General features: G+C 45.8%; 1 protein-coding gene across 1 annotated transcript in view; it reads left to right on the top strand.

Annotated features, from left to right (window-relative positions):
* The window catches only part of C8H16orf72 (chromosome 8 C16orf72 homolog), a 55260-nt gene that overhangs the window by 10098 nt on the left and 19048 nt on the right, over positions 1 to 26114 (top strand). Inside the window, exon 3 of the mRNA XM_030213506.1 lies at positions 1610 to 1885. Coding sequence (XP_030069366.1) covers positions 1610 to 1885 — 276 coding nt within the window. The remainder of the gene's footprint in view (positions 1 to 1609; positions 1886 to 26114) is intronic.

The raw sequence follows: 26114 nt of genomic DNA, 5'->3' as shown, positions 1-26114 counted from the left end.
AGAATGCAATAATACTGAAATTTTGTACTTAAAATTTTTTCTTTAAATCAGTTAAGCTCAGTAATCTTACTGTAACTTGTTCAAATTAGAATCAGTCTAGTACAGTGGTTCCCAAACTTGTCCTGAGGGAATTCTAGCCAGCCAGGTTTTCAGGGTATCCACAGTGAACATGCATGAGATGGATTTGCATACACTGTGTCCTTGGTATGCAAATCCATCTCATGCATGTTCATTGTGGATATCCTGACAACCAGACTGGGTTTCCAACAAGACATGTTTGCAAATCACTGGTCTAGTAGCATTAATTGTTAGATATCAGGGTTGCATTGTGACTGGATGAATTCAAAATTCCTTTTCTGTGGATTAAAAAAAAAACTGTAACTGTCTCCGTTCACATAAGAGATTAAGGATTGTTTCTCCATTACGCTAGGAGGAATTTTGCTGCTTAGGAACACAAAGTATTTTGGATTATTATAGCAAATAGGGTAGGTGGTGGTAAATTTTTTGTCTTCAATGTGGGCTACCATTAAAATGACATTTTACTGTTAACCCAGTTATTAGTAACTAGCTCTTACTGCATCATATGGGATCTTTACTAAAATGGCACAATTTTGTAGTAAAATAAGATCTCTTCATGGTAGCCTATGTTGATAACTAAGCTCCTTAGCTGGCTATTAAGTAAATAGCCCGCATTAAAAAAAAAAAAAAAAAATCTAGCGTGTGTTGGGTGTAGTGCTGGATTGGCACATGGCAAAGCGGCAGTATGGGTACCGCTGCTTTGTAAAAGGGGTCCCTAGTGCAGTAACTTCTAAAGATGTTGCAAGTGGGTGATGGTGGGGATTTTTTTTTTTTTTCGACTTGGCAAAAAACATGTATCCTAATGGGATTGAGGAACAAACTGGGCATTAATTTAACACAACGTAGTAGTAGTATATGAATTCAGATCAAATTTGCAGCTTCACAACAGTTCTGTGTAAGGAGCTGCTAATGGCTTTGTATTAACAGAAAGCATGGTTGTTAGCTTATGGTCATAATCAGTAAGATGCTGTTCACCCTCCCCCCACCCCTCCCCTGTGTGATACAGGAAGGAAAAGCCTTAGTGCAGTGCTTATTACCCCTTTCCTGGAGGTACATATATTCAGTCTGGTTTTCAGGGCTGTGATGAATGTGCATGAGAATTGCATACATTGGAGGCTCAGTGCAAACTTCTTATGCATTTTCATTATGGTAATTTTTAAAATCCAATTGGTTAGATGTTGGCCTAAGCCATTGCTTCTCAACCTTTTCCTGTGGGAACAGTCCTGGTCACCATTTTATGTTAAACATTTCAGCTGGAATACGAGATGTAAAGTTGACACACCTTGTGATAACATACCTTTTGTAAGAAGGTTATGCAGCAATCTTTTGGTTGGGGTTGTTAACTTTTGCTTTCAAAGAGAATAGTCAATAATGAGTTGTCAATGGGATTTTCACAGCAGAACCAAATTTTGGTATATTATCCTTTGTTCTTCTGCTCTTGTTTTGAGTGCTTTTTTTTTTTTTTTTTTAATGTGGTGGCTTGGTAAGTGTATCTACTGATTTATTTTTTTGTGTTTTTATTTGAATACAGAAAGTGTGGATGCTCATCAAAGAAGCTTTGATCTAGGGATTCAAATTGGTTATCAGCGCCGCAACAAGGATGTCTTAGCTTGGGTAAAAAAACGCAGAAGAACTATTAGACGGGAAGATCTGATCAGCTTTCTGTGTGGAAAAGTTCCTCCACCACGAAATTCTAGAGCTCCCCCAAGACTGACTGTAGTATCGCCTAACCGAGCTACTTCAACGGAGACTAGCTCATCAGTAGAGACTGATTTGCAGCCTTTCCGTGAAGCCATAGCTCTCCATGGTAACTGTCATCCTTTTTGATACTACTAAATGTAAAACTAAAATTATATTTCATCAGATTGACTTTCTCTTAAACATGATTAAGATTGCTACAACTAAAATAATTTTCAGTATTCTTAACCTCTGTAAAGATGTAGTATGCTTAATGTTTTGCCAATTAAACAGGGGATACATTTCAGTATAATTAGATAATGCTATTTTTTTTGTTTATATGTACTAGATTTTAAATATTTAAGTTGTTAAATATCTGCGAATATTGTTGATTATTCAAGTAATCAACGGTAACAAAACTTCATTTCATCAGTCTAGCTGCAGAGTTTTGCATTTTTAGTTATGTAAAGAATATACCTTGCCTTTTTGTCTCTTGCATTTATCGATCTTGCTATGCACTTGTAAATACATTGCCAGAGATTTAGCACATCTACATTTTAGTATGCCAGTGCAGGTAATGGGCATTCCTTGTCATCAACAGCAGATGAATCCATTAACTGATGGGTTTTATCCACCTACCAGCAGGTGGAGATAGAGAACACTGAAAGCACATGGTGTTCCTGGACGCCCAGCCCCCTCTGCCTTCAGTATATCTCTATCTCCCAGCAGGTATAGACGTCGCTTTCTCAGCTCCTGGATTTTTGCCTGGGGAGGCTTCTGTGCTTTGCCAGTAGAGCGGTGGGGGGGGGTGTTGTGGCTGGTGGTGCCCACTTTAAAGACATACTTGGTTTTCCCTGTCCCTGCCTTACCCCATTCCCCCTCCTCCCAGAGTTCCTCTGTGGCTGCCTGCCTCTAACTTTCCTCACAGTAAAACAAACAAAAAAACAGGCTTTCTCCAGAGTTCCTGGTTCAATGCAGCTTGACCGAAGCTCGTTTGACTTGGTCTCCTGAGGTGAGAGTGGTGCCCAGCTCCTCCGGGGAGGTTCCTGCTGACAGCGCTCTCTGCGGGGTAAGTTTTGGTGCGAAGGCGCCATTTTGTTTTCTGTATTTGATGGCTGCTGAAGGGGTTAAGCGCTGCTCCCATTGTGGGAAACACAGATCAGCATCGGGGCTTTGCAGCACATGCTACCTTGATGCTAATGCTGGCACAAGCATGGCGGGCGGTGAGTCTTCCCGCCCGACGGAGTTGGCAGTGGGCACCATCTTGGATGCGCCGCGTGACTTGACCCTCGCGATTGCGGAGGGGTCTGAGTTCAGGGGGACGCCTCGTTTCGAGGTTTCTAGAGGAGCTGTTGCCTCCGCTTCCCCCAATGTGGGGGCGGATGCACAGGCTGAGTTTTTCTCCCCTGAATTTGTGCTGCTGATGCATAAGGCTTTTATGTTAAAAAGAGCACTGCCTGAGGCTCCTGACAATTCCTTTCAGACTGGTTTGCCTCCAGTTCTTGTTAGCCCAGCGTCTGCTGGAGACTTTATTTCTTCCCCTAAGCTTTTGGCTGACGCTAAGCGTAGACGAGTGAATACCCCGTCTGAGGGAGACTCTTCACTCTGTTCTCCCCCTGTTGTCTAGTTTCGGGGAGTCTGAGGGGTCTGGCTGGCCCTCACGGACTGATGATCCAGACGAGGGTGGCTGCTTGCCACAGGAGTTGGATGACCCTAAAGCGGTTTGGATTTTCCACTGCGACGAGCTGCCAGCTCTCATTTCTGATGCCTTACAGGCCCTTTGCATAGAAGATCCTGACGAGGGCACTTCCTCTTCTATTAATCCTCGGATGGCTAGTACTAAGAAGCCTTCTCGGGCTTTTCCCGTGGATGCTTCCGTGCAACAGCTTATTTCAGCTCAATGGTCTGACCCGGATGGTCCCTTGAAGGTGGCCAGGGCTATATGTCATCTTTATCCTCTTAGTGGAAGTCGGTTGGCCCTCTTTGGGATGCCTAAAGTGGATGCGTTAAGTCACGGCTGTGACTAAAAAGACTACTCTCCTGGTGGAGGGAGGGGTCGTTTTAAAAGATATGCAGGACCAGCGGCTGGCATCCGTGCTGAAACGGTCCTTTGAAATCTCGGGCCTGTTCTTACGGGCGGCTATTTGCAGTTCCTATGCAGCCCAGGCCTGCCTTTCCTGGTTGCAGCAGGCGGTTGAGCAGCTCGCTGATGGAGCGGGTTCCCTCACTGAGGTCGGCCCGCGTATGGAATCTGCCCTGTCTTTTTTGGCTGATGCCCTTTATGGTCTGGTCTGAGCTTTGGCTCAGCAGATGGCGGTTGCTGCCCACCGCCTTCTTTGGCTCCGGCATTGGGCAGCTGACATGGCCTGTAAAAAAAGGCTGGTGAGGTTACCCTTTCGGGGCCTTCTTTTATTTGGGGAGGATTTGGAGAAGATTGTTAAGGACCCTAGGGGACTGTAGTCCCAACGATTGCCTGAGGATAGGCCGAGGCCTTCTTCAAAAAGTCCTTCTTTTTAAATAGTATTTGCTTGTCCAAATTGCGCGTTATCATTCATAAATGTGAAATTATGTTTGTTAAAAAGCTTAATAAAAATAAAGTTTAAAAAAAAGTCCTTTTCCCTCCTCTTCCAGACCACGTTTTTGCGAAGCTCGCAGGTATTGCGTGGGACGCTCTGCAGAGTTTGGTCAACGTATCCGTTTCCAGCAGAGGAACTCCTTTCGTTCGGACAACACGCTGTGGCATCTGGGCAACGTTCAGGGGCGTCCTCCACAATGATGGGGCGCCGGTCCGCTCGTCAGTTCCCGCAGTAGGGGGGGGGGGGTCGTCTCTCCCTCTTTCTTGAGGAGTGAACCAAGATTACTTTGGATCAGTGGGTTCTGCACCTGATCAGAGAAGGTTACCGACTAGAATTCGCTGCCCCGGTGGGAGACGCGTTTTTGGAGTCCCGATGCGGCACTGCCGTCAAGCGGGTGGCGGTAAACGAGATCTTGCAGGTGTTGCTGAAGCTCGGAGCGGTGGTTCCAGTTCTTCCCGCCGAACACGGCTGCGGTCGCTACTCCATCTACTGTGTGGTGCCTCGAAAAGACCTATCCTCGATTTACACAGAGTCAACCAGGCCTTGGGAGTGCGACACTTCCTTATGGAAACCCTGCGCTTAGTCATTGCGGCGGTACAGCCTGGAGAGTTTCTCACGTCTCTGGACCTCAAGTAAGCGTATTTGCATATTCCCATCTGGCCGCCGCATCAGCGGTTTCTCCGGTTTGTGATATTGAGCCAACATTTCCAGTTTCGGGCCTTGCCTTTTGGTCTGGCAACTGCCCCTTGGACTTTTTCCTAGGTGATGGTAGTGGTGGCTGCCTTTCTCAGGCGAGAGGGTATCAGAGTTCACCCTTATCTCGACGACTGGCTCATCAGAGCGGATTCGGCAGACGAAAGCTGACTTGCCACAGCCAGAGTTGTTACAGTTCTTCAGACTTTGGTCTGGGTAGTCAATATGCCCAAACTGACCCCCTCTCAGTCTCTCGAGTATTTGGGGGTCCGGTTCGACATGGCTCGGGGTTCGTTTTTATATATTTATTTATTGCATTTGTATCCCACATTATCCCACCCATTTGCAGGCTCAATGTGGCTTACATAGTTTTGTAATGACATTGTCATTCCAGAATATCAGATACAGTAGTGTGAAGAGATTAAGTAGGGAAGAAAGAGGAAGTGATTGGGCGGGTGATGATAGAAGTGGATTTTCATAACTGGTTGGGAGAGTGAATTAGTTCTTGTTGTAGGCCTTGTTGAAGAAGTGTGTCTTCAGAGATTTGCGAAAGTTATTTCGACAATTGATTTCAGGTCTGTGAGTAGAGCATTCCATATTTTTTCTTCCCGATAACAGGCATCTCAAGCTTCAGAATCAGGTCCGCCTGTTCCTGTGGATGCCTCGCCCTCGAGCTTGGAACTTTGTTCAGCTCCTGGGATCGATGATAGCCACCATAGAGGTGGTTCCCTGGGCAAGAGCTCACATGACACTGCCGCAGCTTGCTCTGCTTCAGCAATGGTCTCCAATTTCCCAGGAATACCAACGCAGACTAAGGTGGCTTCCTGCGGCCCAGCGCAGCATGGATTGGTGGCTTTCCAACAGCAGGCTGCGGCAGGGGGTGCCACTGGCTCTTCCTTTTTGGTGTCTGGTGATAACGGGTGCCAGCCTTTCGGGCTGGGGAGCTCATTGCCGGGGTCGCTATGCGCTATGCTCGGGGTCTGTAGTCCACTGCGGAAGCGGGATGGTTCATCAATTGCTTGGAACTGAGAGCGATATTCCAGGCTCTTCTGGCCTTCCACAGGACGCTGAAGGGTCTTCCTGTCCAAGTTCTGTCGGACAACACGACAGCAGTGGCCTACATCAATCGTCAGGGCGGCACTCTGTGCAGGGCTTTGGCTGCGGAGGCGTCTCATATCTGCGACTGGGCCGAGTGCCACCTAGAGCTGCTCTCCGCGGCTCACATAGCCGGTCAGAGCAACGTACTAGCTGATTTCCTCAGCAGACATCAAATCAATCCGGCGGAATGGGAACTGGCAGACGTTTTTCTTCAGATTTGTGCCAAATGGGGGACTTCAGGCTTGGACCTCATGGCGTCAAGAGTAAACGCCAAAGTTTCTTTTTCAGCAGAAGGAGAGATCCTCGCTCGGCGAGGTTGGATTCCCTGGCTTAACCTTGGTCCTCGGGCCCTCCTGTATGTGTTCCCTCCTTGGCCCTTGATAGGGCGACTACTACGGATTCGCCTGCACCGAGGATTGGTGATTCTTATCACCCCGGATTGGCCAAGGCGTTTGTGGTACGTGGATGCTGGTGGACGAGCCTCTTCCTTTGCCTCGGGTTCCGAACTTGTTGGTTCAGGGTCCAGTGACTATGGAAGATCCTTGCCGTTTTGGTCTTACGGCCTGGCTCTTGAGGGGGCTATTCTAATAAGGTTATTGACACGCTCTTGCAGGCTTGCACGCGATCTACCTCTGCGACTTATGCTCGGATCTGGCACACCATGTTCGTATGGTGCCTTCCTTTCTGCCTAAGGTGGTTTCAGCTTTTCTCCTGAACCAGCCCATTTTTTCTTCCTTCCTTTTTGTAAGGAGGAGTTTCCGGGCTCCTTTGGGCAATTGCGCCTTTTGGATGTCTGCAGGGCTCTGTGGCAGTATCTATAGATGTCACTATAGCCCGCTAGCTTAAGGAACTCATTTTTTCTGCTTTCAGGGCGGTTGCTGCCTGAAGCGTTTAAAGCGCACTCTACAAGGGCAATGTCAGCTCTCTTTTGTGCGGCATGGCAGGATGTGCATTTTGGAGTGCAAGTGCTTGCTCGCGGATTTGCCTGTTCCCACCCTACTTGGGGAGTGCTTTGGTACATCCCATCAGTTAATGGATTCGTCTGCTGTTGATGACAAGGAAGGGAAAATTAGGTTCTTACCTTGATAATTTTCTTTCCTTTAGTCACAGCAGATGAATCCATGATCCCTCCCTGTCTGACTTTAGTTTTTGTACAGATGTTGCATACAGACATTGTGCTTCATCAGGAGTACTTGAAGACAAGCTATCAGAGTTACTACTTGCTGTTTGTATGGCAGGAGGTTGATAACTCCTCTCCTTTGTTTGGTTATTGCTCCGGTTTAGGGGCATTTGTTCTCTGTGAGGGAAGTTTATTTTGCCTTTCTTATTCACTCTGCTTTGGAAATTTCATATACTGAAGGCAGAGGGGGCTGGGCATCTAGGAACACCATGTGCTTTCAGTGTTCTCTATCTCCACCTGCTGGTCGGCGGATACAACCCATCAGTTAATGGATTCATCTGCTGTGACTAAAGGAAAGAAAATTATCACGGTAAGAACCTAATTTTCCTTTTTATTTCAGTAACAAGCATTTAAAATGGTTACAGTAGTACATATTTTTAGACTTGTATATGAATTGAAATTTTGGTACGTTAACACCTTCTAGAATTATTCTCAAGTTTTTCGTTTTGGGAATAGCATATCTATCATGACTCACCTTTTATAAAAGGATTTCTTCTTCTAAAAAAATATTCATTTTGGAAGTATTGGCTTAATAAATATAATTTTTGCCCATCTTTTTGTTTTTTCTTTGAACTAATTTTACTGTTGGTTAGCTAAAACAGTAATACTCTTGAGGGACTTGTACATAGTGGTTTATGGAAAGTCAGTAATGCTGCATGTGCTCGTTTCACAGTTTTGTGTTTAGTACTATTAATCTGTATATGTCAAACACTACTATTAATCTCTATATGTAAGTTGGGCAATACATTTTTTTTTTCATGTTCTAGAAAACTCAAGAATGTTAAGGAGTGTAAATTTGCATCTAGTTTTAAGTAGGAGCACTTATTACTTGTTCACATATCACACAGATTGCTACAGGGTTTGCATATAATAGGATGGATACTGTCAGTGCTGAATAATTTTGCCACGTTTAGGCCTATTCTCTAGTCGGGTCTTTCCTGTTAATTTTTCTGTGGTGCCTTGCTTTTTTTTTTTTTTTTCCCCAGGCACCATCATGTCTTGATATTGCTTCGGAAGTTTTCCCTTCCATGTCCACTAAATTTCCCATGGGCTTTAAGTGCTGCTCCCAGTACAATCTGACAAAGATATCCATCTGTGGTGTTAGGGTTCGACCATAGCCCTGCCAACTGTGTCCTTTGTCTTTGGATGAGGAAGAGGACTCAGGTTGCCAGAGAGGCTCAACATGAGAAGATTTTTGGAGCCAGATCCGTGTTGGCGGCATCAGCATTGATTGTCAAAGACTGCATCAGGAGCATTGGTCCTGTTGGTGCTTTGAGATTCACTGCTACTGGGAGCAGTGGGGCCAAGAAACATTTGCATTGGTCGTCCTTGACGCATGTTGCGAGGAGCTCCAGGGCGTTGAGGGGATTCGGCACCCAAGAAGTATTGGCGCCGGGGGGATCGCTCCACCTCAATCTAGGAGGTGCCGATGTGCCTGTCTCCAGGCAGCCAGAACCCAGCTCCTGTCTCAGCCCCATCAATTCTGCAGCCTGTCTCGGAGCCCATTGGGAGTGTTGGTCCTGTGGCTTCTTTGAGACCCATTGACACTGGGAGCAGTGGGGCCAAAAAGCATCTGCATTGGTCGTCCTCGACGCATGGTGCCGGGAGCTCTGGGGCGTTGAGGGATTCGGCACCTGAGAAGCAGTGGTGCTGGGAGGAGCGCTTCACCTCTATCCAGGAGGTGTCGATGCACCTATGACACCTTCGTGGCTTCCAGAATATCCTCACAGAATATAGCAATGCGTAGCCTCGCATGGCTATATGTTTCCTACTTGGAACAGTCTGTTCAGCAGAGGTTGGCAGATTCCTTATGCTGTGGGATAACTTTTTTGGAGAGATTGATGAGGTAGCTGATCAAATTAAAAAGCGTACTAATACCATCTCTTCTCTTTCCCGCCGGGTGCCTTCTGCATCATCCTCAGCCAGGAGGTCTTTTAGCAAGCTGAAGAGGTGTGCCTTCTACTCACAGAGACTTAGGTGATGTAGGTACGCCACTTCCTCTTGCCAACCTGCTCAGGCTCAATCCCAGGGCACTTGTTCTTGTCAACAGCATGCGCCTAAGGCTCTTGCTGCTCCCCAGTTAAAGCAGGGGACGAGCTTTTGACTGGCTCCAGCAGAGCATAGATGCTGTCGGTGTCTGTGCTGGATGACTTGGGGGAGGGGGAAGGTTGATGCCATGTGTGTGTGGTTCTTCTCTGGCTGCAGGCTCCTTGATTGCTTTGCTTCCACCCACCTGGGTCTGCTTTTCCTCTGCCTGGCTTCCCTTGCTTCTCTCCTATTGGTCTTCCGGTTCCTCCTTCCCCTGCTTTTGTCCTATGGCTGTGTCCCTTCTCTCTGCTGATGTCAGACGCCAGCACTTTATCAGCTGAGCTCTCCCTAGACTCCTTGCTTCGGCTTCTACTTTGGTTTGCTCATTAGTGTGCTTCTCCTCTACTTTGTTCTTCGTTACTGACTCTACCTGTACCACTCTATCTTGCCTGCTGCCTGTCTGGCCGTCACGTTCATCATCCCCATCTCGTAAGCCCTGCAGGCCGCCCGCACCTAGGGGCTCAACCTCTGGGGAACGGCGGTCAGTGCAGGTGAAACCCGGGGTTGTCCGGCCGCCAAGCAGAACCTGATCCGAGTACTGGGCTCGGCAGCGATCTACTTGGTACAAGAACTCACAGGTCTGACAGTTGAAGATTTTCCATGAAAGATGGCACCTTATGACCTCCGACCGGTGGGTTCTCCAAATAGTTTGTCTCAGATACACACTAAATTGGCTATGAAAACCTCCACATTGCTCACATAGAGCTCATTACTTCAGTTGTCTGCACGAGCAGGTACTTGCAGAGGAACTCTGTGCCCTTCTGCAGGCCCATGCGATCAAACCCATTCCAGCAGGGGAAGAAGGGCAGGGATTCTATTCCAGGTACTTCTTCGTGCAAAAGAAGACTTGGGGGGGGGGGGGGGGGGGGGGGGGGGGGGGGGGGGGGGGGGGGGGGGGGGGGGGGGGGGGGGGGGGGTTGCGTCCCATCCAAGACCCAAGAGCCCTGAACAAATTCCTGGTCAAAGAAAAGTTCAGGATGGTTTCTCTGGTCACCCTTCTCCCCATGATTCAGGAAAACAATTGGCTATGCTCTCTGGACTTAAAGGATGCATATATTCGCATCCTGATACATCTTCAATTTTGGCTGGGAACACATCACTACCAGTACCACATGTTGTCTTTTGACCTCACATCAGCTGTAGTCACAGCATTGCTACGTGGAGTCCATGTGTTTCCTTGCCTCGATGATTGGCTGGTGAAGAGCATGTCGGAGGATGGTGCGTGGGAATCCATCCTTTGAATTATTCAGGCCCTGGAGCTGCTAGGGTTCGTTATAAACCACCCCAAGTCCCGTCTTCACCCTGCACAACAATTGGAATTCATTGGAGCCCTGCTCTATACACAGAAGGTTTGAGCTTTCCTCCCAGGACCAAGGGTGGGCACTAGTCAACCTGGCCTCTCAGGTTCAAACCTCTCAGCAGGTCACTGCTCGGCAGATGTTGAGGTGGTTAGGTCACATGGCTTCCACAGTTTGTGATACCCATGAAATGCTTTCACATGAGATCAGCCTAATTGACCATAGCCTACCAGTGGTGCCAAGCTATGGGAGAGCTGGAAGATGTCATCAGAGTGTCTCCAGACCTTGTTTACTGTCTGCTCTGGTGGACTGTTGATCCAATTTGATCCTGGGACTTTCTTTCCAAATTCCTCAGCCTCAAAAAGTGCTGATGACCGATGCATCGCTCTGGGTTGGGGAGCTCATGTAGATGGGCCGCACACTCCTGGGAGCATGGTCCCTCCAGGAAATGGGTCTTCAGATCGACATTATGGAATGCTCTGTCAAAGATTAGCTGTCCGATCAATTTGTGCTCATTCAAATGGACATCCAGGTTGCATTGTATTACACCAAGCAGGGGGACACCGGATCATGCCCTCTTTGTCGAGCCTGTCTGGCTGTGGCGATGGGCTCGCCATTTCAAGACATCTGGCGATCAAAAACAGTCTGACAGAGTGAGCAGGGTCATGCAACTGCACGAGTGGTCTCTATTTTATTTATTTATTAGGATTTATTTACCGCCTTTTTGAAGGAATTCACTCAAGGCGGTGTACAATAAGAATAAATCAAACATGAGCAATAGACAGCAGTAAAAATATTCAAATAATACAAAGTATGGCATAGTATACTACTTACATCAAACACAATATGTAATAGAATATTTTAATTGACAGTGCAGGGTATAAGCAAAGATGGAACATAGGTAAGAGAGTAAGAAGAGTTAGAAAATAAGGTGACTAATTTGGGCGTTGCTCGTGAGATCTCAGCATGGGGCATCCCCTCGGTGAATCTCTTTGCTACTCAGCTGAATCATAAAGTCCCTCATTTCTGTTAGACTTCAGGTCCATGACAAACTAGCATCGGTTGCCTTCCTCCTGCATTGTGGGACAGGTCTGTTGTGTGTGTGTGTGTATCCTCCCATACCTCTTGTGGGGAAAAACTTTGCTGAAACTCAATCAAGACCACAAGATCATAATCTTAATCGCACCTTCATGACCTCGGCAGATCTGGTTCCCTCTTCTTTTGGAGCTATTCTCTGAAGAACTGTGGAGATGGGAGTGTTTTCCGATTCTCATCACGTGGAATGAGAGGTATCGTCTACATCCCAACCCTCCAGTCTCTGGTCCTCACGGCCTGGATGTTAAGAGCCTAGAATTTGCTTCTTGTCTGTCAGAGGGTGTCTCCCAGGTTTTGCTGGCATCAGGAAAGATTCCACTCTTTATTCTTTCAAATGGAGGAAGTTTGCCGTCTGGTGTGAGGACGAGGCCCTAGATCCTGTGTACTGTCATACACAGGCCCTGCTTGAATACCTTCTGTGCCTTTCAGAGTCTGGTCTCAAGACCAATTCCGTAAGGGTTCACCTCTGTGCAATTAGTGTTTATCATCAATGTGTAGAGGGTAAACACATCTCTGGACAGCCTCTAGTTGTTTGCATCAGGGCCCACTGTCAAATCTCTGTGTCATGGGACCTCAATGTTGTTCTCACCCACCTGATGAGAGCTTCTTTCAAGCCATTGAATTTCTTGGTGGCTGTTCAGCTTGAAGGGTCAGTGAGCTCCATTCTCTAGTAGTGGATGAACCTAAAGTTTCATCCCAACAGAGTAGTCCTCCACACGCACCCTAAGTTCCTACCAAAGGTTTTGTCAGAGTCCCATCTGAACCAGTCAGTGGTCTTGCCAACATTCTTTCCCCAACTTCATGCCTATCCTGGCGAGCACACCTTGGACTGCAAGCGAGCATTGGCCTACTACATGGAGCGGACAAAGCCCCACAGACAGTCCTCCTAACTTTTTTTTTTTGTTTCTTTTGATCCCCCAACAAGATGGGGGTCGCCATAAGGGAAATGCACAGTTGGCTGGCAGATTGCATTTCTTTTACTTATGCCCAGTCTGGGCTGACACTGGAGGGTCAAGTCAAGGCTCACAATGTCAAGAGCCATGGCTGTGTCAGTAGCCAACTTGCGGTCAGCCTCCACTGAAGAAATTTGCAAGGCTGTGACACGGCTTCGGTCCACACAGTCACATCTCATTACTGCCTTGAGCAGGATACTCAACGCGATAATCTGTTCAGGCAAACAGTGTTGTGGAAACTGTTTTGGGGTCTAGAATCCAACTCCACCCCCACAGGCCCATTTTATTCTGTTCCTGGCTGTGCTCTCATTCATTGTATATAGTTTGGTCTAGAATCCAGCTGCACCCCCACAGGCCCATTTTATTCTGTTCCTGGCTGTGCTCTCATTCATTGTATATAGTTTTAGGTTAATCTGAATTATGTTCTCACCGTTGTGAGGCCCAGTTGACCAAACTTTGTTTTCGATGAGCCTGGATGTTAGGGATACCACACTTGTGAGAATCAATGGTCTGCTTGTCCTCGGAGAAAGCGAAGATAGTTACCTGTAGCAGGTATTCTCCAAGGGCTGCAGGCCTTATATCCTCACAAACCTTCCCACCTCTCGTAGGGGTTGTCTGTCTTCATTTTGGAGTGGTGGTATGGCCAAAGAAAATTTCTTTGTCCTGCTAGACCAGTCCAGACCAGTAGGTTGAGTCCCTCTGCCTAGCAGGTGGAAGTATAAGGGTTGCTGCAGACAGAAATTCTCTTGCATTTGTCTCCAGCGGATGGTGTAGGTCTAGTGCAGCAGGTCCCTTCCTTGTGCCAGGCTGTTTCTGGGGTTCCGACCACTCTTACCCCATTTGATATAGGAAGTGGTCTCCTCAACATCCCCAAGCTATAACCCTTGGGCTCCAGTATGGCGATATTTCTCACTGTGGTCCCCCCAGCATCTATGTATTTGACTGACTTGATATTTACATCATACCTTCCGATGCAAAAATCACTTTTTGTTAAATTTTCCCCCGTGGACAGGTATTTGCTTTAAGAGAATGGTGTAGAGCTCCTGTTAAACAGTAACATGTTTTATAAATATCTGAAATCTTTTTTCGTAAATAAAATCTTCCTTTTGTTATTGGATTGTAGAACATGGACACTTAAAAGTCTGTCTTTGTAATCTCTCTCTGCTTACTAAGCTGCGCAGCAGTGCTGACTCAGCCCGTTCAGAGTGAATGGGTTGTGTCTGCATTAGTTTGTGGCTTAGTAAATGAGGAAATGTTAGCCATTTTGAACCAGATTTTTTGGATTGTGCAGCCTATAAATACCTGAGACTGAGGGCATTTGCAAGCTGGGGGAGGCCTGGCCTGCTCCCACTTCAGTGCGTGTGTGTGAAGAGAAATAGATGTATTAAAAAAGTTGAGGGGGGGTGGCCAAGCCTTGTATGTACTTTTCTTCTACTCCTTTCCAGAAAGGCTCTGTTGGTTATGGCTGTGTCCTGGTTTCAGGAGGGGAGAGAGGACAAAGCCACAGGAGCGCATGTGCCAAATGGCTGCTGCTGTTTGTCGTGTGGGAGCTGGTGGGCTCAGCACCACCAGCAGCTAGGCCCAATTTGGCTACAAAGCCTGGGGGGTATGTTAGGCAGGCCCTGGACGTGGGCTGGACTTCGGTTTTTGGGGCTCTGTCCCAGGCTACATAGGTGTTCTGTGCACCTGGAGACCTGGGACTGCACAGGGGGCCCTGCCATTCAGTACAAAGACGCAGCACAGTGGGAGTAGGGATATGGATCTAGACTGGTGGTTGCACCTTTCTTGCAGAAAACTGGAGATCTGGGTGCATCTGTTCCTGGACGATTGGCTGATCTAAGCCGATCTGGAGGCAGCCTTGAACAACCACTGCAGAGAATTTGCTTGCTGGAATGCCTTGGCTGGGTTAGTAAATTATGCCATTTGATTCCTGTGCAGTATATAGAGTATCTCTGGGTTCACTTAACTGCAACATGCATAGAACAGTGTTACTGCAGGTGGAGGCATGCTCAGGCTGCAGTCACAGACGTGCAGTCCATGCTCAGGCGTCTCCTTGGGCCTGGGGTTATCTTCTTCTCTGTTCCATGGCGGTGACTCTGAAAGTAGTACCTTTTTGAGAAGGGTTCATATGTGCTTGCTCCAGAGGGGCCTTAACTGTCTGGACCCCTCAGTACCAGCTGTTCTCTATATACCTCTCGCTTCTGAGCCTCACGCTGTCCTTCTGTCTCCTCAAGGGGTTACTGTTGGGTGGGGCTACCATCGAGTTTATGCTAGTGACCACTGATACAAGCCTCCAGGAGTTGGGGAGTCTGCTGCCTGAACTGGGTCATGCAGAGTCAGTGGTTCCAGTTGCTTAGAGGTGAGACATTTGCTTGGCTCTTCAGAAATTCTTCCCACTATACAGCAGAGAAGTGAAGGTGCTATTAGACAATGCCAGAGCAGTAGCGTATATCAACAAGCAATGAGGGATGTGCAGTGTGGGGTTAGCCCTGAAAACAGGCTGGATCTACAGGTAGGCTGAGACTTTTTGGCCGTCTCAGCAGGGCACGTTACAATGGTAGAGGATGTGTGGGCAGACTACTTCCTCAGCTGGAATGTGTTGGATCTGGGAGAATGGGAGCTGAGCCCCTCAGCCTTCCAGCTCCTGGTGCACCAATTGGGGGGGGGGGGGGGGGGGGGGTGCTTCACTCATGATGCCTTGTTGGAATTCTACATCTGCTCAGCTCTTCAGCCCCAGGAAGGAGTTGGCTCAGGAGGGGATTAATCCCCCTGGTCCTGCTCTAGCTGAGGCAGGAGTCTGTTTTCTCTGTGGTTCCTGGTCAACAGAATCCTTCAAAAGATAGCCAAGTATCTGTTTCTCGTTCTGGTGGTCCTGGATTACCCTTGCCATCCATGGTACACAGACCTAGTGTGCCTTTTGGGAGCCCCCTCTCCTAGCCTTTAAGAGTTGGGGCCTGATCCCTTCTGGCTTTTCTTTATCCCTTGTGCATAAAGAGACTGAGCATATCTTATTGGAAATAGTTATTTAAATTGGGAACTGAGAAATGAACAAATTGTTACTTGGAATGTCCATTTTACTTGTGCCTCTTGCTTGCAGTATGCCATTTCAGAAACTGCTGAGCAAATGGCAGAGAGATGGGGCTGATCTTTTTCTCCCCTTAAATATTTTTTGGTTTAAAGTTGTGTTCAGTTTATAGGAAGTACTGCTGTTTTATTTGTATGAGTAACACAACAGTTGAATTGAATTAGTATGGTGAGATTACTTACTTTATTGGATTTATACCCCACACATCAAAGTTCGTGACTCAGTTCTGTGTGGCTTACATAAAGTTCACTTTTATACATAAGAGATTTACCAAGTAGGTCAGGGATGCATGAAAAGGGAGAATAGAGGTGAGTGGTCAGTTAATATACCTTGGAGAGTAGTACAGTTTCATCCTCTCGGTATATTTCTTGTACGGTCTGTGGTTTAATGCTAGGTTGCGTTTGTCGTAAGGAATGTTTTGTACAAAATGTGAAATTTTGGCGAAAACTTTCATAGGTGGTGTGTGTCCTTCAGCAGTGTATTCCACCATCTGGCCATGTTAGATGGGAAGTCTGCAGTTTGGGCTGCTTTGTAGGTTACCCCTTTACAGCTGGGATAGTGTATGATGAAGTCTGTTTCTCCTTGAGGGTAGGTTATGGTAGTTCCACTAGTGAGAACATGTAATAATTTGGTGCGGTGCCATGTACAATCTAGTACATAAGCACATATTTCAAATGTTTGAAGGGCTAGTCTTTTCCTAATTTGCAAATCGATGCAAAGTAAAGGAGTTCGGTTGATTAAAATCACACACTTCCATAATTTCCTGTGAACTTAAGACAGTCAATTCTTCATTCTTTTCACTGGTTTGAAGTTACATTTATATTCTTGAAGGTGTTTAGCACTATGCTTTGATATGGTAAAATCTTTAAATATTTGCATAACTAGTAAAAAAGGCCCGTTTCTGGAACGAATGAAACGGGCGCTAGCAAGGTTTTCCTGGGAGTGTGTATGTTTGAGAGAGCCAGAGCGAATGTGCGGGTGTGTGACAGAGTGAGACTGTCTGTGTGAAGTGTGTGTGTGTGAGAATGAGAGTGTGTGACAGGGCCCCCTCCCCTGTTCCTAATGCCCCTCACCCCGTTCCCTCCCCTCCTTTTCCTCCTCCTTACCACACTTTGGGTTCCTTAAGGCTTTCAAAAGTCTATGTACCCCCGTGGCCCTAACGCCCAGTATCCGGATACCCCAACGCTTTCCTCCTCACCCCTCCCCCAAGATGTAATACTTTCATGTACTTCATTTTTAAAAAAGTGTCCTGTCCTACCCTGTGTACAAATGCCCGGCATTCAGATTGTGTTCCTCTCGTAAATTTTCATTTCTTTCATTCATTCAGAACTCCCCCCCCCCCCCCCCCCCCCGAACACTTTTGGTTCCTTCAGTCTTTTAAAACTCTCCTATGTACCCTGTGTGCTAATGGCCAGCATTCAGATTGTTCCCAAATGTTCATGTCTTTCAGTGGTTCAGAACTCCCCCCCTCCCCCCATTTAACACTTTTGGTTCCTTCAGTCTTTTAAAACTCTATCAATCCTGTGTCCTAATGGCCAGCACTCAGATTGTTTTGCTTTGCCAAATTGTCTGTCACTGATGTCACTGAGGTCAGAGCATGCCTGCCTAGCAGACCACTTCCGGCAGGCACGGTCCCAAGCACATCCTGTTGGAGGTGAGAATTATTATATAGGATTGGACAATTGTGACTAGGCCACCAGAGTGCTATTAATAATGGTCAGTAGCTTCTGTAATCCTTTTCCATTGGCCCTTGGGGGTTAAAGATTTTCAAAAGCTTAGCATATCCCTTGATGATGGATGTTCTGGTTTAGTTTCATTTTGTTCTCTTTTTGAATAGAATGGCTGGCTCTAACAAGGTGTCATTAATGACATTTGATGTTTACTATTTTGGATATTCCTTTTGATCTCCAGAAAGAAATACTGCTTGAAACATGCTCTTATATGTAGTTTACTACATAGCCACCATCCTTTGCCATACAAAACATGAGGCATAATTTAAGCTATGATAAAAATGTGTAATTCCTTTTCATTCTATTAGACTAACCCAAAAAACTAATGGATTATGCCTCCATCTGCTGGAAGAATGACAGAGAGAAGTTGATTCTTCTGGTGGTAATGCCAGATTTTGGAGTGGTGCAGCCTGGAATTCAGTATTTTCTTCCAGCAGATGTTACAGGTTGGACTGGTGCAGCAGGACATATTGATTTAGGTCTGACTCACTAGGGTGCATTGTACAGGCTGTATTTCTCAAGGTAGTCCTTTGGCTGCTGTTTGTTCCCAGGGATTGGGGTCCTTTTGCCATGGTTGAGCCCAGTGGGTTTGAACTTTCATAGCCTGGATGTTGGTTTGGCAAGGAGTCCCATGGGACCTTTGCCAGCACAGGGTGAGTTATTTCTTTACTGTCCAATTTTTTTCCATCATCCTACCCCTGGTCATTCCTGAAGATAACTTGCTTTTAAAAGATGATGATGGTTTCAGCTGTTTTTCCTAAAAGGTTTACTATTAAAAAAAGGTTACGGTAGGACATCTGAAGTTCAAGCCTAGCTCAAGGAAACATCTTAAGTGTTTTCATTTGAGAGTGTTTCTTAATGGCAAGCAGTGTAGTACAGGAATTTGCAGATGGCTGCATGAAGATTTGAGGCTCCTTCCATCACTGCAGTGCAGGCCAGAGCAAAGCCAGTTGTGACAGGAATGCTGGCTATATTATTGGCAGACCACCCCTCCCCCCCACTTTGCAGCTTGACGTGGTTCAGTGCCAACGGGGTTTGTTAGCTTGTGAAGCTGCCTAGGAGGACATGTGGGACCTTCAGTGGACCTATGGCTTTAGTTTTATTAGACCTTCTTGGAGTGTTTAAGGAGTGCTTCTTTAGGGTTCAGTCCTGAGATGGCTTGTGGGGAGTGAGGCCTAGCAAGGTGCCACAACAAGAGCAATTGGGCAGGCTGTAGTGTGCGGGCTTAGAAGCTGAAAGGACTCCATCGTATCTGCATCCTTGTTGGGGGAAGACATGGAAGAGGAAAGTTCCTTGCAAGGGGTTGGGGGGAGGTGCTGCAAGGAACCTTTGGATGTCAGTGAGCTTTCTTAGAGGAAGATTCTTCTATATTCATATTCTTTTCAAAACGGCTACCATCTCTATCCAACTGACACTTGCTTTATGAATCTGTTCTGCAGTGCAAGAGGAGGCTGCAAATGGGGACCCCCATTTTGGATGGGCAGCTGTGCAAATCCTCAAAAGTTTTTATTTCATAGGGCCCTCAGATGTTTCTCTGAGTAGGAAATGCTGGATTGGATTCTTTGGGGCACTTAAGCTCATTGGCAAACCTCCATCTGCCCTCTCAAAGATCTTGACAAATTTCATCTCCCCCAAGGTAAAAGCCTTGATGACTAGAATTTTCATCACCAATCTTCCCTTGCCTCAATATTTCCTTAAGCATTTGCAGTATTGCTGAGTGCCAAATTAGTTCATCAGTTTTACTGGTTATTCGTACAAAGATTTTAGTTTTGTTCATCATAGTGGTCATCCATTGTATCTTTCTCGTTTGCTTGTACCTTATATTCAATCTCTTATTCTTCAGTTTGGATACAGAAAGTGAAAGTGCCTTGGTGCTTTGTGGCTTTTACTATATGAGACTTGGGGACTACTACGTCACACCTGAAGGATCATCAATGTTACTCAGCAATACTTTGCCCTAGAGTCTGCTGTGTGATCTCCAAAGGTTGTCATCATTATTGCTCCACAGCACTGTGCAAAGCAGACTCCTGATGCAGGCCTGACGGCTGAAACACGACGTTGTCGAGTCTTCAAATTATTAATAATGTTGTTTACTAACGAGCATCCTCCAGTTTCTGGTATCCTTGGTCGCTCTCCCACTTTTTTTTATACACTTGTTTTTACCGTGGGGCGTTTGAGTTCTCCGTTTTTTGGCGGATTTCCTCTCAAACTTTTTTTCCAGAAATTCGATTAGCTTTTTTTTTTTTTTTTTTCAATTTTATGGGCTGCGTAAAGGAGGCAGACTCAAAATCCTCTTCAGTACATTGGATTAAAATGGTGATAGAAGCAACTCATATCTTCAACTTGAATAATCTTTTGGTCAGACTTCAAGCTTATTCAACAAGAGCTCAAGTTAACACCTGGTTGGAAGGCCAGGTGCTCATGCCAAACAGTACTTGCAAGTTGGTAACTGTCATCGTTGGATTCTTTTGTGAAACTTTGAAGGCAGATATATAGGTCAGAGTTGATGGTGCCTTTGGCAGAGCACTATTGCAGGGGACCTTCTTTTCCTCCTGCCTTGAGGGATAAAGCTTTGGTACATCCTGACCAACAGGATGAAAAGTTCTCACCAAGAAGACTGCAGTGCTCAGGATTTTCTTTTCAGTGTCTACCTGCCCTTTTGAGTTCTTAAGGCAATGATTCCCAAACTGGATTCCTTGAATTCTCTTCAGGGGTTTCTCAAGAAATTAGATTGTACAGTTTGCTCGTATAGACATATGTTTACACAAATTGAGGGGTTTCTCTGTGTATGAAAATAAATATTTTAGGGCTCTGCCATAGTAAAACGTTTGGGACTTAATGCCTTAAGACAGTGATTAGGAAGAATTATAAAAGTGAGATAATCTGCTGAGGGCTCTCCCCAAGTTTTCTGAGCTTTTGTATATGTTACTGTTAGTTGATTGTTTTGCTTTAGCATTTGTATATTGACAAGTTCCAGGCTGCATCACTCCTCTTATACTGGTGATATCACTGGAAGAGTTCAGCTTCTCTGCCTTCATCTGATGGTAGGATGACAGTAACCCATTAGTCTGTCCTGGTCCAACAAGAATCAAGGAAAGGAAATTTTATCAGGTAAGACCATGCTGGGCTTCTGCCCTAGAAACACAGAATATGTGTATTTCTGTACCCTGTTCATGTGTATCTTCGGTCTAGAGGATAACGTGCTGAATCTTGAAACTGTACACATGGAATTTCATACACTAAAATCACAAATAGTGGTTGGTGCCTCTTTGTGGTGGAGTGCATTATTTTGTGTTAAAAGGGTGCTTCATGTTCTATGTAAACAGCTTGGATCAACTAGCTTGACAAGTGGTATATAAAATCTAGTTTAAATAAATTGCAAATTGTTTTGTTTTTGCAGCCAATAAAATTTGGGATATATTTTTCCTATGAAGAGCCTTGATGAGCTGCTCTGATGCAAAATCATGCAAAGCAGGCCATTAACTTTTAGTGTATATGTAAATGAAGCATGAAATTGCGTTTATGGATCTGAGGTGCTATTTTTCTACCTGGCTGTTTTGCATGTATAGAAAAATATTGTGCAAAATGAACAATTGTGCATGCACAATGGCACTACTTGGTATATAATTTGTTTAGTGTGGTTATGCATGCTTATTGCATTGAGGCCCATCATTTTATGTTAATGTAGTGAAGTCCTTTCAAACTAGTGTATGTATTTATAAGCCACATGGCATAAAAATGTGAAATTTCATCTATGGGGAATAACATATTTACCGTATGTCATATTTATGAACAGATTGCTGCCATGGATAAAATGTTCCCCTTAAACTTTAGGTATTGTTTTTTCTTGCTAAAATGTTAAAATTTAAATTTGTTTTTTAGATGTTAAAGTTCAAATGAGAAACTCAGATAAAAGCAAAGCAATATAACTACTTGTGAAAATAGTCAATTATCTGGCCTGTTCTTCCAAGCTAGCTGCCTTTCTCTAACATCAGTTAAGAAGTTAACTAACCCCCTCTGTTTATTAAGCTGCGCTAGTGGCTGCCGGTGAGCTAAGGCCAGCACAGCCCATTCAGCATTGCCGTGTGGCTTAGTAAACGGGGGTAGTAGTGGTGTTGAAAACATTAAAAATCCTAAAATCCACAAAAAGTGAAAACTTTCTGGTATTTTAGGAGTATCAATTTTTGTATCCAGATTTGTACGAGTTTTTTTTTTTTTTTAACAGTATTTCCTTAGCGTATGCAGCAGATGAATCCAAGAACTGGTGGTTATGTCCATCTACCAGCAGGTGGAGATAGAGATTACAACGCTGAAGGCAGTGATACCAGACGGCCAGCAGCTCCTGGATTTGTCTGTTGGGGATACTCCTAGGTCCTGTGGGCTAGTTGAGTTTAGGGGTGTCTGGCTGGTGGTGTTGACTTTGGGGGCATACTCAGTCTTCTGGGTCCCTGCTTCACCCTTCCCCCCCCCTTGCCTCCCGGTCTTTAGAGCTCTAGCCTTCCTCACCAGTAAAAAAAAAAAAAGACAAAACCAAGAGAGCTCCTTTGCCTTCATTTGGTGTTAAAACAAACAAAAACAGAAGAAACAGAAGATTTCTGACTGGACCGGCCAGTACAGGGTTTCCCTGTCTTAGTGCTATGCTTTCAGTCTGGGTGCCGGTTAGGCAGCAGGCTGCTGCGTTGGTGGGACTGTTTCTCCTCCGGAGACACCTGCTTGCTGTTCAGTAAATCCCTGCCTTTCTCTTTTTGGCGCGGGGGTACTGTGCTTTAGTGTGGGCGATGCATTTGAAAGCTGTTCCTGCTGCAGTAGCAGATGCTGCACAGCGGGACTCTGTGTGGTGGCGTGCTCGAACGCTGGGGAAGGAAGCGCTGAAGTTCCCCCTTTCCCGAGCAGCCTTTTCCCATTTTAAAATGGTGGGAACACGCGCCTTTTTGCTGGCACGGCCCTCTTTTCTCCTGATATCGGCTCTGATCCTTCCCTGCCCTGTGGCCTTGATGTGTGTGGGGGGGGGGGGGGGGGGCTTCTCCTAAAGGACTTTGTGTTCCATTTAGAGACTGCTGGTACAGGGGATTCCCCTTTATTTTTTCCAGCCTTTGCTTTCCTTTACCAAAATCACTGTTGTCAGAAACTGTTTGCATGTAGCTGGGGCAGTGGCGCAAATGCTTCTCAAACTGCCCCCACTATGCAAGGGGGTCCAAGGGAAGAACAGAACTACTTTAAACTTTCTATATCTTCTGAGCAGGATCTCCTCTGCTCTGGGACCCTTAATTTGAACCGTTCTTCTTCAGAGAGCTTGGCCTCTTACAAGCAGTGTTCTTGGTCGCCAATTCTTCGGCACGCAGAGTGTCTGAATTTTTAGCGCAGCCATGCCGAGTTGTCTTTTTCTGCAATTTGCTGAGTCTGGAGTAGAGAGTTGCACGGGGACAGAAATCCTACCCATCCCCGCCCGTCCCCGCTGGAATCTTACCCGTCCCCACCCATCCCCGCAAAAATTAAAACCATCCCAACCCGTCCCCACCCGTCCCCGCAAGAATTTAACCCATCCCCACCCATCCCCGTAAGAATTTAATAGTACATAAAAGAAAGTTCCAGTCAGCTCCCTTTCTGGATTTGAGCCACAGCACTGTAGGCAAGGAAGGAATGGAAGTTGGAACTTGGAACACTCTGGTGCGCACATGTAAGATTTGTCTCTGATTCACTGGCAGTGTGTGCTGAGAGGCCGCCACATGCACGCTCCAGTAGGTCAGGTGACATCTGATTCTCGTGCCTGTGTCAGAGCTGAGGTCTGTGCACCAGCCTGGGAGCAAAGAGGATTAACAGTAACATAGTAAGTGACAGCAAATAGACCTGAACGGTCCATCCACTCTGCCCAATAGTCACACTCATGATCAATTCATCATTAAATCAACGAGTGTGATATTATATACTTGATTATGGTCTTTCTTTCGTGTTTCTGGAACAAAGACCACAGGAGTCTATCTGGCCCCATCCTTATGTTCCAACTGCTGGAGTTGCCATCGAAGCCCACTCCAGCCTATTCATGTTCTCATTTGTGGGACACAGACCGTAAAAGTCTGTCCAGCACTGTCCTTATATTCCAGCCACTGAAGTTGCTGTCTAAGCCCTTTCCAGCCCATCCTACACCAGATTGCCATGTATGAGACACAGACCATACAAGTCTGCCAGGTATCAGCTCTAGTTCATCACAGCCACAGTCGCCATCTAAGTGTCACTTGACATATCCACACACATGCAGCCATTTAAGGTTAGCTTTTATATAACTTCCATTTTCTAATTAGAGATCCTCTGTGTTCATCCCATGCCTTTTTGAATTCCGTCATCATTTGTGACTCTACCACCTCCTTAATGGAAGACTTTCCACATTTATGCTGTTAAAGCAAGGAAGAAGAGGAGGAAGAGACAGCACTCAAATAAATTGGTATTCGGTAGATGAGAGGCTGGTGCAGGTGCAGCTTACACTTCCACGGGAAGCCCACAGAACTGGTTCCATCCCCGCGGGAACCCCGCAGGAACTGCCTCCGTCCCCACGGGAACCCCGCAGAACTGCTTCCATCCCCGCGGGAACCCTGCAGGAACTGCCTCCGTCCCTGCGGGAATCCCGCGGGTTCCGCGGGATTCCCGCGGGGACGGAAGCCGTGCAGCTCTCTAGTCTGGAGTGACCTTGCTTTCGGTTCCTTCTTTTCTTTCTGGCTGTGGTTTGGCTTGTCTTTTTCAGCCTTTCTTTCTTCCCTCCTTTCGGGAGGGGGATTTTCACACAGAGTACACTGCGAATCATCTTCTGGATGTTCAGAAGGTTCTCCGGTATTCGCAGATGTTCAGATCTTCTCTTTGTCGCTGGTACTTGCTGTGGGACAGCAGCCTGTAGTCTAATCTGATTTTTTTTCTTGGATTGCAGATACTTTGTGGATTTTTGGAAAGGTTACGTCCCGCCGGTGGCGTTGCAGGCTCATTTTCACGAGATTGCTATTTACCTCTTGGGTGGAATGGGTGTGCTTTCACTATTCAGATGCTGCTTTTGCAGCGGCGGTTCTGTCTCGGGGAGCGGCGACCTCCCACCCTACTTATGAATTGCTTTGGTACATCTCACCAATTCTTGGATTCATCTGCTGCATATTCTAAGGAAGGTAAAATTATGCCTTACCTGCTGATAATTTTCTTTCCTTTAGTAGCAGCAGATGAATCCAGGATCCCGCCCTTTGTCAGCCGTGCATGTTTTGCCTGTCCTTGTCCTGGTCTTTAGTTTTCAAAAAGGGGAAAGGGAAAAGAAACCACTGAAGAGGACTCTATCAAAGTCGTGGTTTTCTTAAGTCAGACTGATGAGTTTCTGTTTTGTATAGTTGGTGAGGAAGGCTTCCTGTTTTCTTGTCTTCTTCTGCTTGGTGATGACATGTACTGAGGTGAAGGAGGAGATGGCTGTCTGGTTTCACTGCCTTCAGCTTTGTAACCTCTTATCTCCACCTGCCGGTAGATGGACACAACCACCAGTTCTTGGATTCATCTGCTGCTACTAAAGGAAAGAAAATTATCAGCAGGTAAGGCATAATTTTACTGTATTTATTTAGGTTTTTCTCACACCTTTTTCAGTAGTAGATCAAGGTGAGGTACATTCAGGTACACTGGATATTACTCTCTCCCAGGAGGGCTCACAATCTAAGTAGTGCTTAGTGCTAACTTTTCTAAGGAGCTGTAGTTTGAGTAAACTTAACAGTTACTAACAGATGGTGTTTATCCTATATTCATCTTAGAGCACTTGATCATAAGCCAGTCCATATTTTAGGAACTATTAGTTTAAACTGAAAGAATAGATTCTAGTCCTTAATTTTTTGTTCACTAGATATTTTCCTTATCAGTTAAGTAAGGTAGACTGGTAAGGTCTGTTTGACAGTGTCTGGAGTTCATGGTCCCTGGTTTAAAGTGCAGCTTAATGTCATTTAAGTTGTGATAAATAGTATGCTCCTTTTTCTCCTAGTGCTTTAAAACGTGACACATGAAAAGCTGAACGAAAACGCACTTTTTTGAAATGTGAAACATTTTTTTAAATAAAAGGTAACACTAAGTACTCAATTGATACATTCTGTAGAAGCCATTTTACAAATATGCAAGATTTTGAAGTACAGTAACTAAAAATGAGCAGTAAACGACCTTAAATTTGTAAGTCCAATTCTACGGGCTGCTTTTAATGACCAAAATTTAATACACTAGTGTCTCGATTATCCAAACTTTGCTTTTCTATCTGGCAGGACCCCTCGCCCGGTGATGCCATTGCGTTTGCCATTAAGAGCGTGGTTCACATGCTGCAAGGAAGCAGTCTTTGAGCCATGTTTGAGCGGAGACCATGCTTCTCTGCAAGAGAGTCATGCTTTGCAGCTGATACTTATGCCCCACTCATCTGAGTTAAGAAGTGTGTGGCTTCTCTTCCTGTGACCCCGCTTTTGCAGTGAGGGAACTGTTTTTTGATTGTGGTGCTGTGTATATTGCTCTGTATTTATGCAAAAATTGCTTCTGTACAATTTTATTTGTTGATATTTAGTTAATAAACAGT

Source organism: Microcaecilia unicolor, chromosome 8 (assembly GCF_901765095.1).
Source record: "Microcaecilia unicolor chromosome 8, aMicUni1.1, whole genome shotgun sequence".
Lineage (NCBI taxonomy): Eukaryota > Metazoa > Chordata > Amphibia > Gymnophiona > Siphonopidae > Microcaecilia > Microcaecilia unicolor.
The sequence above is the reverse complement of the archived record's forward strand: the minus strand, read 5'-3'. Positions and strand labels throughout refer to the sequence as shown.